This window comes from Dysidea avara, chromosome 2 (genome assembly GCF_963678975.1).
Source record: "Dysidea avara chromosome 2, odDysAvar1.4, whole genome shotgun sequence".
Classification (NCBI taxonomy): domain Eukaryota; kingdom Metazoa; phylum Porifera; class Demospongiae; order Dictyoceratida; family Dysideidae; genus Dysidea; species Dysidea avara.
Window position 1 is genome coordinate 28,028,976 of NC_089273.1, and position 13,339 is coordinate 28,042,314.

A 13,339-nucleotide genomic window follows, 5' to 3' on the forward strand; every position below is an offset into this window, starting at 1 on the left:
TGAGTATATTGACAGGAAGAAAGTAAACGTAATTTTCACACCTTTGTATCTCGGTTATACCTTATCCGATTAGAGCCAAATTTGCTGCAGAGTTGCCCGCCAGCTAGGGGAGTCCACATTGGTGGGGTCTATTCTACGGAACGGAATCATGAACTACACTATGGAACGGAACGCTTTCTCAAAATGAAGCCTGCGGCTTACCATTGCTGAAACTTCCCTTACAAGTTATCGACAAACCTCCAGCAGGTGATTAAACAAAGCCCCAAGAAAGATAGAAACAATTAAAGGACTGATTGTGGGTTTTAGTCGGTTGTCATTAGTAATGAAGTACTTATTGTGGGATTAGCTGTCTCAGTGATGTTTATCTAAGAGGGCAGTTAATGGATTGCTTATTTTCTCTAAAGCTTACAGTATGTACCCTGTTTACGCTTAGTGTGACTATAGACTACAGTCTAGGGCCAGCATTTCAATCATAAATCAGTACACTACATTAATGTTGTATGCTACAAAGGAAACAAGCAGGAAGGCAATGGTGACAAGAAAGAGCCAGCTGAAGGAACTCAGTCAAAATGTAAGGAATTTTGTGCAGTGTGTGAAGCACAAAATTCTGGCAGGACTGGGCTGTGCCACAAGGAGGCTATATTCTGTGAACATCACTATAAGTGCATGGACCCATTAACTAAACAGGTGGGACCTATGGTACAGAACAGAATGGAATGAAGGACTAAACTATGGAATGGAGTCAGGCCTTAATTCAATTTTTAAGGTGCTGAGGAGAAATGTCCTTACATATTCACAAATGTACAGACATAGAGTCAAATTGTACAGACATGTGCTAGAGGAGCACTTTATATACACTGCTGGAATTGGAACAGGGAGTTTCCATTGAAAGTTTTGAAGTTAAATACAACCACATAGCTGCAACATATCACCAGGCTGTGGTCATTACAGCTGTTGGTGATAGCAGTACGCAAAGGGGAGGTGGCATTGGTAAATCCTTGGGTTGGGAAAATGTAGTATCTCCTAGCAACCAAGTGACAGTTATTGTTAGCACTACAAACAAACATGTACACATCAGCTTTTATGGTATCACTATTGGTTTTGCAAGGGGCAATTGTAAACAGTGGAAATGGAAACCGGAAACGGAAAACAGAAATGGTCAAATCGTCATATAAATGTACCCTACCATTTCATAGTCTGTTCAAAGACCACCTCTCACATTGTAATAATACTGTAGCTAAGATTCCATGCATGTATTCTATATATGACTTTATCAAAACAGCTAGGCTCTTACGGTCCTAGGGTAAAACCTCACTTAGTGTCACTTTTAAATACCACCTCTGTACAAAGACCATTTCTATACAAAGAATATGTTGTAATTAGGTTCTAAAGATATAGGTAAGGCCACTTTGTGGTCACCTTTTATAAAGACCACCTCTTTACATGGGTAATATTTGATAAGCTTCAAACATGTATTTCATGACTCAAAGAAAGAGGTCAATGCCATCTTCCATGTTTTGGTACACGCTTCACTCAGTGGCCTATATTACAACCTACTGTATCAACAAAAAAAGAGGTCTCAAAGAGATAATTACCTTAAGAGTATAGTATTTTTTAGCTGACCTAGCTGTTTTGATAAGATGTTTGGAACGATTATTAAAATGTGGAGAGGTGGTCTTTGTAAAGAGAGTTGTCTTTATAAAGGTGATCATGAAGTGGTCTTATAAGTCATTGAGATCTAATTACAAAGTGCTCTTTGTATGGAGGTGGTCTTTATAAGGAGGTGGTCTTTAAGAGGTGCATGGTGGCCACTATACAAGGGTTTTACTCTAGGGTACATTTATATGACGATTTGACCATTTCCGTTTTCCATTTCCACTTTCCGTTTCCGGTTTCCATTTCCACTGTTTCCAATTGCCCTTTTGCAAGGACATGTGTGTCTGCCCAAAACTAATTATGTACAGACATTGTGCTATTTGCACGGTTCATTTAAGGCCTGGGAGTGCATTCTCAAACTGTGGCAACTCATTGCTGAAACTATCCTCATTACAAGTTATCAGCAGACCTCCAGCGGCAGCGTGTGATCAAACATACCCCTATTAAAGGATTGATTGTTAGTTATCATTAGCACCAAGATTAGCCTTTTCAATGATTGTTTCCCTAGTAGTGCTCTTCACTTCATTTATTACATGATTGTGAGACTGTTACTGGATATAATAATACAGTATAGCTGATTGGATGATGTCATGCAGTTAATTGTTTCTGCTGATATTGATGAGATAGTACAATATTTAGAAGGTTAATCAATTTCATTGGTTTCAGAGCATAATCACAGTAGAATTTCCTGAAATTGTCTTCAGAAACCAGAAAGACACTGGTGTGACCGGAAAAGGCTAGTTGATCATAACTCGATTTTATTTAAACACATAGTACGTGGTATCACTTTCAGAAAGTTTAGACCACCAATGTGAAAGTTGATGAGATGCATGGATTCATCAAATTTTTGGACATTGATAAGAATTTTTCTCTTAGTAAAAGGAAAATTGTACCATGTTTTTAACTGTAAAAATTCTTGCCTTATATACATAAATAATTATGTTCTAATAGTCCATAATTATTGTGTGCTACTTAATAAAGTATATGTACTATTTACAAGTACATGTGAGTTGGATGATACTCTTGTTGGTGTTTCTTACTGATTGAAAATTTCTTTACTATAATCTGTAATCTTTTAGATGGCAGTCAAAGACGGGTGAGCCTAGATTTGTGTTGCAAGACATTAAATATCAAAATTAAAGTAAATTGACTGTCATAATTATTGTCTTCTAAATTTAAAGTTCGTTTAAATTTTCTCAGTCAATAGAATCCTGCCTTACAATTTACATACCTAGCTATTTTGTACTTTACAAATGAAGATATACACATGGCGGCAATTATACAATATGGTGATTATAAAGACATGATGTGAATTAGAGTGGCAAAGTCTTCGGCTAGGTTAGATATATAATTTCACAAAATCATTGATGGAATAAAGGTGGACTGGTATGAGCTGGGTCTTGGATGAAGGTGAAGGTTGGAGATTAAAAGGTGGTAATTTCTTGTCTTGAATATGTTGCTAAGTGGATGTATGCACATCAAATAACTTCACATGTTGGGATAATCTTAACATTTTTTCACCACTATTTTTGAGTGAGGATTCTTAGTCCATGCAGCTGGTCCAGTGGGATCACAGGTTCTTGCTACGAAGCGCGCTCTGCACTAGATCTGCTGTAGTTGATATTTCAAGGTTTACTCCCAGGGAGCCCACACAAGCCACACTGTTGCAGCAAATTACAGTACATGCTAGTTTCATTGTATGGAAAGAAGCATGTGGAATGTTACACTCTAGAAATCCTTAGGATCTTGGTCCAAATCAAGGTCTGGTGGCTATGAGCATGGATGCATGAAAAGTTTAGGAGATCTGGTTGATTTTGTCGGTGGTCTCAAGTATAGAGAGTTCATCTACAAGCAAATCACCCAGTAGAGAGATCAGCTACATTTCAAGTCACCCAGTAGAGAGATCAGCTACATTTCAAGTCACCCAGTAGAGAGATCAGCTGCAAACAAGTTATCCGTAGGGAATAATAAATAATTTATATGTATTATATATAATTTGTACATTTACTGATAAAATCAAAATTAGTTATAATATTTAAAATATTCTTCCTATGGTAAAGAAAAAAGGTTAATAAAACCCCAAAGCCGGCTTTGGGGTATACAAATACAAAACGTGAAATCTAATCCAAAACAGCCAAGCTGTAAAAAAGAGTGCGACCCTCAAAAAGGCTATGGTGAAAAAAGACGTGAAATCCAAGGTAGCGGCCAAAAAATACACTGCTTGAAGGTTCTTAGTTTACTAATTTGTTAAGATGCCTTACTGTAGATGTACTGATAGTAAAGTGTCAGTAGACTTAAGTATATGGAACATAATTATTTTACTAAGTTTTAAACTCTCAGTAAAACATCAGCGAATGCGGGTTTACTGAAAAACTACTAAAATAACAAACAATTAACTGTTCCATGTACTGGGGATATACCACTGTAGTAAACTAAGATACTTCAAGCAGTGATAGCTGTGATGGTAGGTTAATGGTAAAAATTTTAATAATGACAGTTCAGGTGAATTTTGTGGTTGGGATTCCACCACCATAGGGCCGCACTCTTTAGCTGTTTTGGATTAGATTATTATTAATACCAATTTTATCTGAAGAAAGACTACACAAAAGGCTTGCAACCAGTACAGAGTACAGTAGTCCCCCAAAACCAGTGCTAAAAGCAACGCAAAAAAAATTTGCTAACTACAAAGTAAAGATACAAATTAACAAACAAAAAAAAAAACAATGATACAACTGCAACGAGTAAGAAGCAGCAGTTAAACTGTTACACTGTTTACACCATACTCCGGGCACATAGCAATTTTTGCATTTAATTACCGGACTATAATAACAGAGTCATGATCTAAATTAGTAGTTTAACAGTCAAGGGTGTATAATGCAGTGTTTTTCATGAAAATTAATTTTGCTTATTTCTCTAACTAAAATCATCACACTTTCGGCTCAAACATCACTGTAGTAAAATAAATATCCGGCAATGGTAAAAAAAATTACTGTAAGATAAGTTCATTGGGAATTTGGTAGCTTGAAAGTTGAATGTTAGTTCAGTTTCTAGCTATACTGTTAAGTAAATCTAATCCAAAACAGCCAAGCTGTAAAAAAAGAGTGCAGCCCTCAAAAAGGCTATGGTGAAAAAGATGTGAAATCCAAGGTGGTGGCCAAGAAATGGCTGTGATGGTAAGTTAATGGTAAAAATTTTAATAACGACAATTCAGATGAATTTTGTGCCAAGACCAAGCACCACCAAAATTCACCTGAATTGTTGTTATTAAATTTTTTACCATTTACCTATCATCACAGCCATTTCTTGGCCGCCACCTTGGATTTCACATCTTTTTTCACCATGGCCTTTTTGAGGGCAGCACTCTTTTTTTACAGCTTGGCTGTTTTGGATTATATTTCACTTCTTTTTGTATTTGTATATCCCAAAGCCGGCCTATCGCAGGCTAAAAAGTTTGAAAAGTTTAGGGCTTCGCCAATCAGCAGCAATCAACATTCAACCTGACTGCAGTGGAATGCTGCACAGAATTCTTAATGTAGGTGTATATACCAGACCATTTTTCCCGATGCCCACACAAAAGAAAAAATGGTCTGGCTAGGCAAGACTACAGCTTCTCATAGTTTACATGTTTGTGTTTAGACTGTTCGCATATCAAGGTATGGCTGCTGACATAGTACAATGTAGTTAGGCCCAGGCATTGAAAAAAGAGATGTGCTCAAAATGTGCACCTCACCAGAAAGGTACTTCCTTTGCTTATGATAGGGGTCAGTTACTTGAGAAAGTGTCCAGTGTTAATTATTAGTTATTTAGGTACTGCCCAGCTCTGCAAATTACGTTGAATTTTATTAGCACATGATGCTGTGCAAAGAGTGGTAATTTACTATGTAAAGCTTTTGTGTGTATATTTTAGCTTACAAATAATGCACAACCTGTTGTTTTATGATACAGATACACTTCTATTTTTGCACAACAATGGATAAGTCAAAGTATTATGGAGCTGATGTGTTTGAAAAGTACTATCAGGCAATCATATCATCTTTGCCGATGAAAGATGTCACATTTCTGGCAAAGTTACAGGAACACCGTGTGCTATCTGATCACACAAAAACTGTCCTGCAATCATTAAGCGCATCTATAGAAATGGCATCATATTTGGTGGATAATGCCATCAAACCTGAACTGAGTGAGGGTATTACGGACACCTTCGACCAGCTTCTTCGAGTAATGGAAGGAAGTTCTTTTGACAACGTATGCAAATTGGGTACAGTGGTTAATAAAGAGCTAACAGCAAGTAAGAATACTAATCAAGGTATACTACACATAATCATATTAGCATTAAGTGAATTACGATTTAAATAAACTGCATTCCAATTCTCAACTAAACAGATACCAAACCAGAATGTTACCAGATCTGTGAAAAGGGGTCTTATAGCCTTTCCAAATTTACAAGTTTGACAAGACATAACTCATCATGTGTTTAACCCGTTGTCTTAAAATTACATCCAGGAGTAGTGCTAGGTTAGGAGTGTAAAGTGACCAAAACTTCAGGCTGGTACCATACTCACAAGTTTCATCACTGTTTGGGTCTGGCCATATCCTTACACTTCTAAAACATCTAAATGTATAAGTATTATCTCATACTGTAAATTAGCAAAATGCTTCAATTTCCTTACAGCTGACACCGTTCAGATTGTTGCGTTAAATTACCTAAATACCTATCTCCTACAGTATATTATCACATTTTCCTGAGAAAACTAGACATGTAGGCACATACAGTAAAATTGCCTACTATTAAACTTCTATAACTCATCAGGGGTGTATGGGACATTTCAGGTAGTCTCTTTGGATTGTATGTGCTACTTGAAAAATAAATAAATATTGAGACTTTGAGCTTCCACTATGGATGGGATAAAACCTTTAAAAAGGTTTCTCAGCATTTTTCCACCCATAAGCAGCCAAGCTGTGAAGAAATGGTGCACTTTCATAAGCTTGGGTGAAAAAAGTTGTGAAATCAAAGGTGGAGGCTAAGAAATGGCTGCGATTATGTTAACATGAACACATCTTAACAAGAGTTAATAACAGTGAAGCCTCTCCACTATTATTAAATCTTGATTTTAATAGTACATGGAGTTTTTTCATTAACATTATTGCAGCCATTTCTTGGCCTCCACTTTTGATTTCACAACCTTTTCACCCAAGCTTATAAATGCCGAACCATTTTTTCACAGCTTGGTTGTTTTCACTTCTTTTTATACTTATAAGACCCCTAAAACAGCTTATGGCTGACTTTCAGTTTGTATTTCTTCTTATCTATACAGACACAATGATCATTATTGAAGGCAGACTTGTTAATGTATTTTATGGCATGTCTAATTTAAAATAATAGCCTAATAGTCTAGAGCACATTTTTGAGGACTTCTAATAGAGCACACATAGAATGTTCTTGAATTTCCAGTGGTATAATTTATACAGTATGAAATTATAAACATTTACCAAAAATGCTGAAGCATAATTGTATAGGCACTAGAATAAATTAAGTGAGGTAAACAGTGTGGTTAAGGATGTTGATGATAGGTATGGAGGTCCCTGGTTTTAATCCTGGAAAATTTTTCTTAAGCTGCATTCTTTATGCCATAGTGACTACTCTATTACAGTATCTATTAGAGTATCTTGATCCTGAGATTTTATACTTGTTTAGTTTTTTGCTTTATAACTTTGTAGTTGTATATAACTCCATTGTTTTTCAAACCATCAAAAAGCACTGCCACAATGATGAGCCTATATACACACCATTTTCAAGTAATTCCCGTTCTCAGTTTACCCTGTAGCTGTGTCATAAGCTCTATTTTCTTATGTGAGTAAACACTTGTAACTCCGTATATATTTATCAAATTCATAGCAAACTTGGAATGTCAGTTCACCTTCATAAATTATGTGAACAGATTTACAAAAAGGTACGTACCTTTTCCACACATTTTACAAACCAGTAAACAAAATATTGTAGCACTTGACTCCTTATATGTACTGGTTAACACTCTCTTAGTATCAAAATTCAGCCAGATACTGCAGCTATTCTCCTGAAAAATTTCAGGCAGTTATATATTTGCCAGGATCAAAGCATTATGAAGCTTCACAGTGAAAAACGGGTCAAATTTAGGGACCCGCCTATTATGCTGGCATAATAATGAGCATAATAGGTGCCTGAAAGCATTGAGCATAATGCTAGCATAATAAGCAGAACACTTGTGCATTACCATTAATTCTTACTTATCTAAACACATATCACAGAATTAGATCGATATACTCTAATAGAACAGTCAGAGAGTAATCAGACTGCTGACTGTTCTATTAGAATATATATCAATCCTTTCTGTGACATGCACTTTGCATAAGCAAGGATTTAGAGTCTATGGTTCAGCAACTTACTGTTTTTCCAGATTAAAGTGCAAATTTACTAGAAAAACATGGGAACTGAAATATAAATGTGACCGGGCCTGCGACAATAGGGCATGTAGACACATGATTTTTACCTACTTTTCAAACTTTCATCACTCGCACCTTTTTGTACCATAACGCTATGGTAGTGTAATTTTCAGCTCTTAGTAAGCATTTAATTGGCTTTATGATGCAAGTTACAAAATGCATATATCCTGTTCCAGTACTGAGATATGACCTGTAGAGTGACAGGGTGTAGTTTGTGCCCACATGCCCTGTTTTCACAGGCCCAGTCACAAATATCGAGCATAATTTGAGCATAATAGGTAAATATTGAGCACTAATTTATGCATAATAGGCAAATTTTGAGCAGTGCAGTAAAGCATAATAGGTAAAATAATGAGCATAATCGGCAGGCTCTAGTCAAAATTTGTGTGCAATAAAGGTACCTTTTCACAAATCCGGTCACACTTGCTCTTAATTTGTGCTAAAGTTTGCAGCAATCCAGTTACACATGTCCAAAGTGTGCAAATAGAAATCAAATCCCATGTTAGACACCCTATGCCTTAAGAAAAAAGAAAAAAATTGCAAAAGTTGAATAAAAAGATGAAAGAACATTTAAAATTTTATATCTCGCAAATGGCTCCTGTCAACTTTGAAGGACAGCAAAAATGCAATCATGGTATGCTTTGGAGAAGGAGACAAAGAACTATGCATACACGGAAATTCCTCCTGTCAGTATACCAATGTTGTGGCATGCCAGCTTTATTGCCTCCACAACACACTGCTGTGTGTCTTGATCATCATAGTTTATATTATAGTATTCTGAACCAATATAGTCCAGTCATTTTATGAAAAAATGGGTCAACCTTAAACTAATTGAAACACAAATGGGTTTAACAGTAAAATGTGCTCTACAACATATCAAAAGTCCCGGAAATCCCATAAGGGGAAAGTGACCTTTTGTATGATCTTTGTCATTTTTAGCAAAAAATTGGATTTGTGCTTCTATTTCAGCTGTACATTATCCAAACTATTTACATTTGGTATCAAATGATTGCTCTCACTATAAGGAACATGATGATACTTGTTTGGTATCCATAGCTTAATTTGTTCTAAAATTATCATCATTATACTGGACATAACTGACATTTATTCCCGCCCATGCACTTAATTAAATTTTGGTTTAAGCTATTTATTGCTCGTCTAATGATAGTTTTCCCATGGCAAGGGACATTTTTATAACAAAAGGTCATAATGAAGAATAGAAAGTGCATGTGTTACCATGGAAACCAAGAAATAGCGTAGCTTTATATGCAATTCGGTTGTTTTCATTCTCTATTGTCATGAAGATGGATTTAATTCTTTACAATTCCAACCCTGACACCGTACAAATTAAATTAGGTACACACACAATGACATTCATTATAATAAAATTGTACTTTAACCATGGCCATGGTAGTGGAAAATTTATTCTCTTGTATATATATGGTAAGTTTTGCTTTCATTCAGTGTTGGTATCTGTATCGTCTTCTTCATGGACTGAGGTATCTGAGTTGGTGCAGCCTGTTCCCTTGCAGTTGCCACAAACAGAAGAGCATTTCACATTGTATTTCTTGCAAGTGCATCTCATGATGCTGCAGTCAATGTGGCAGTTACATCTAATCATTTTCAACAGCTCATCTGGAGTAGGTGATAAATCAGTTAGCACATGCAGGCATCAGTTTTTCACCATAATTATAGTCATTCCACCCTCATGCAGTTGGCTGCATTTCACTGGCATCACCTTCCATTCTTGCATTTGGACATATACACAGAAACTGTGATATTTAGCAGCAGCTGAAGTAGGTGGCAAAGTTTGTGGAAGAACAGATGTGGTACTTTTAGCTACCTTTTCACGAAAACGCTTGTAGCGTAGATAGTTTAATCCTTCCTTTGGATTCCACTGTATAAATCCACTAGTGCTTGCTCTCCTGCAGCCATGATGTCATTTGGTGTAGATGTTGCTACAATGAACACTTTGGCCTGCATTTGAAACTATTTACTGGACTTGAACTACTTAAGGGAAGTACCTTTCCCAATGTCCAAGTATTCATGCATGCAGGAAGAGAATGTTGTTGCATATTTCAAAGCCAAGTTTCTCTTTGACAGCAGTTATGTTCCACAACCTGGGTTTTATAGTGGCTTTCTTTTGCTCTGGTTCGAAAAATATGTTGTGTGATTCCAAGCAGGCATGATAGTACAATAATACAAGAAGATCGGTGTTGTCACCAACTAGCACAGTGTCTACTTCTCTGGCTAATTCTACTGCTTTTGTAAAATTATCACTATCAGCATCTCCTGAAGCATAGTATACTTTACGATTTCTTTCCAAGAATTGCTGCTTGTTGGTGCTGTTTGATAAAAAGTTTCCTTCTTCACGTTCAGCTTTGTATTTTTGGTGAATGACATGTGAGAAGTCATGCTGCAAGGGATTTTGCTGATATAAACACCCAAAGTCTGAGGGCCATAGGCCCGAGGGCTGCAGCCCTCTGTACCCAAAGCCCGACAGCCGCAGGCCTGAGGGCTGCGAGTGTATATGTCAGCAAAATCCCAAGCAGCCGTGGTATAAGTGATATATATCACTTGGGGCGCACTCACCTAATAGGTGAAAGAACTAACCAGAACTCATCCCGTTTGTTTTATACAGTAGCATCTGAAGATTGATCGTGGTTTAATAGCGTGGGCTAATAGCCATCAAAACATTGTCCATATGTTAAAACGTCATTAATACGTTACTATGCTTCAACACACAATGTTAGAAACCTTGTGATTGTGGGATGGAGTTTATATTTTTACCATTTTTGTACTAAGTTAAGCCAACTACGTAACTTTGCGATTGGGACAGTTGTAAGTTATTATATTAAGTTAGGACTGTAAGTTACTAACCTATTTCAATGTAGTAGTAGCTTTGCTGTCCTGTGGTCTGCTCAAAGGCTGATACACGGTGGGTAGAAATATGCATCCACAATCACCCAAACGATTATTTTATGCCTTCATTAACCTTCCGTAACAACCAACTAGTCTATCTTAGCCTATGTACTAAGCTTAGCAACTACTACAAAAATGAGTCCCACAATACAAAGCTCTATGTTGCTCAATATAATGAGTCAAAGCGCATCGATTCTTTGAACTGGCTGGGTATCAAAGTCATTGCAAACCGCTTTCTCGTGATATTGCCCGGGAAATATCTTGATATTTCCTGGGAAATATGAGAGTTAAACACCGAGTGGCGCCTTTGAACATCCACGCTAAAGTGGTATATATATATATATGCAAGAGAATAAATTTTCCACTACCATGGCCATGGTTAAAGTACAATTTTATTATAATGAATGTCATTGTGTGTGTACATTAACTTAATTTGTACGGTGTCAGGGTTGGAATTGTAAAGAATTAAATCCATCTTCATGACAATAGAGAATGAAAACAACCGAATTGCATATAAAGCTACGCTATTTCTTGGTTTCCATGGTAACACATGCACTTTCTATTCTTCATTATGACCCTTTGTTATAAAAATGTCCCTTGCCATGGGAAAACTATCATTAGACGAGCAATAAATAGCTTAAACCAAAATTAATTAAGTGCGTGCGTGGGTGGGAATAAATGACAGTTTTGTCCAGTAAAATGATGATAACTTTAGAACAAATTAAGCTATGGATACCAAACAAGTATCATCTTGTTCCTTATAGTCAGAGCAATTATTTGACACCAAATGTAAATAGTTTGGATAAGGTACAGCTGAAATAGAAGCGCAAATCCTATTTTGAAACCAGGCGAAGGCCGGCTGTGGGCGCGCGCCTGGTTTACTGAAATTGTTTTCGTAAAAGCAAGAGTTCATAATATCATAGATCCTTTACACCCCCGGGATTGGAATCTTGTTTTTAACACTTCCATCCGCACCTCCATCAACACCTTTCTACAAAGAGATCTATGAATTGATGCATCAGTAACTCGACTTTAACATATTAATTCTCTGTTTAGTGGACAGTGCGGGCAATGAGTTTACTTCAGTTCGATTAACAAAGGAAGGATGAGTACACAAAACAAAATTGAAGGTTAAGAAGACATTGTTTCAGGCGGGTAGAGCTAGCCAAAATTTGTCGCCACCATTCAAACGGAAAGATTTGAACACGGAGATATGGACTAATGACTTCACTGGTTCGATTCCTTATCCCAAGTTATACTTACAGATTGAATTTGACGCTCATAGAGTGAATAATTCCAGAGTTACAGCTAGCCAAAGTTTTAATCGCTTGGGTCTGTCAGCAAGTTTTGTCACTGCTTTTGCGTCCACAATCACCTTTCCGCCTTGTTCGAAGTAAAGAACAAGATTACTGTATCAAACAACACCAAATTTACTACAGAACAATGGATCAGAGTTTTCTCCTTCCAGTCAACACCAATTAATTAACGGTGCGGATAGTCCAACAAGTAAGTACAGCAAGTATGCGGTGATTCCTATACTGGGGTGTAAAGGATCTACGATAATATATATATACTGAGGAGAGTATCCTATTCTCATGTACTCCTGTAGAAGGGCCTATCGTGAAGTTATGACGTAGAACTTCTGAGTTCGCCCGTTTTTCTGTGTATAATTAATGATGTCATTAGTTGAACATGGTGTCGATTGAACGCATGCCTAACAACGTCGCTAGTAACCAAATCATCTTCAGCTTAAAGTGTTTCTAACCGAACTACAATCCTTCCTTCATGGGTTAAGACCGCTTAGTAGGCGTTTCTTGCTAGGCCATTCGCGAATACGGCTATTCTGAGAGGTGCAAGTGTGAAATGATGCTAATGATTCTTGCACTTTTACGGCTGCTCATACGTCAGAAACCACAACACCTTGTCGTTACGTCATAACTTCATGATACGCTCTTCTACAGTGGTATATGAGAGTAGCATACTCTGAGTAGGATATTCTACTATGAGAGTAGGTACTTTGCAGTTTGTTCCCATATGTTCAGTGTTCTCAAGCTCAGTCACACTATAAGGATAATGAAGTGTAGAGACATATCAAAATGTTGATATGTATAAAACATCCATACAGTTATTGTAATTTATTACATTCATTATTGCACAGTTCACCTTACTAGCCCATTGTTTCAGCCATTATTCATCAAGAAAGGAATTTCTTTTCATTTCATGAACTGTTCTGATTAGATCACTGCTCAAATATTTCTCTACTTCTGACTTTTCTACAGCA

The 13,339-nt window shown here is 36.8% G+C and overlaps 1 protein-coding gene across 2 annotated transcripts in view; it reads left to right on the plus strand.

Moving 5' to 3' along the window:
* LOC136244144 (uncharacterized) overlaps positions 1 to 13,339 on the plus strand; it is a 60,767-nt gene that overhangs the window by 9,136 nt on the left and 38,292 nt on the right. For both annotated transcript variants that reach the window (XM_066035663.1, XM_066035666.1), the window contains exon 2: positions 5,602 to 5,944. In XM_066035663.1, coding sequence (XP_065891735.1) covers positions 5,626 to 5,944 — 319 coding nt within the window. In that variant the 5' untranslated portion in view covers positions 5,602 to 5,625. The remainder of the gene's footprint in view (positions 1 to 5,601; positions 5,945 to 13,339) is intronic.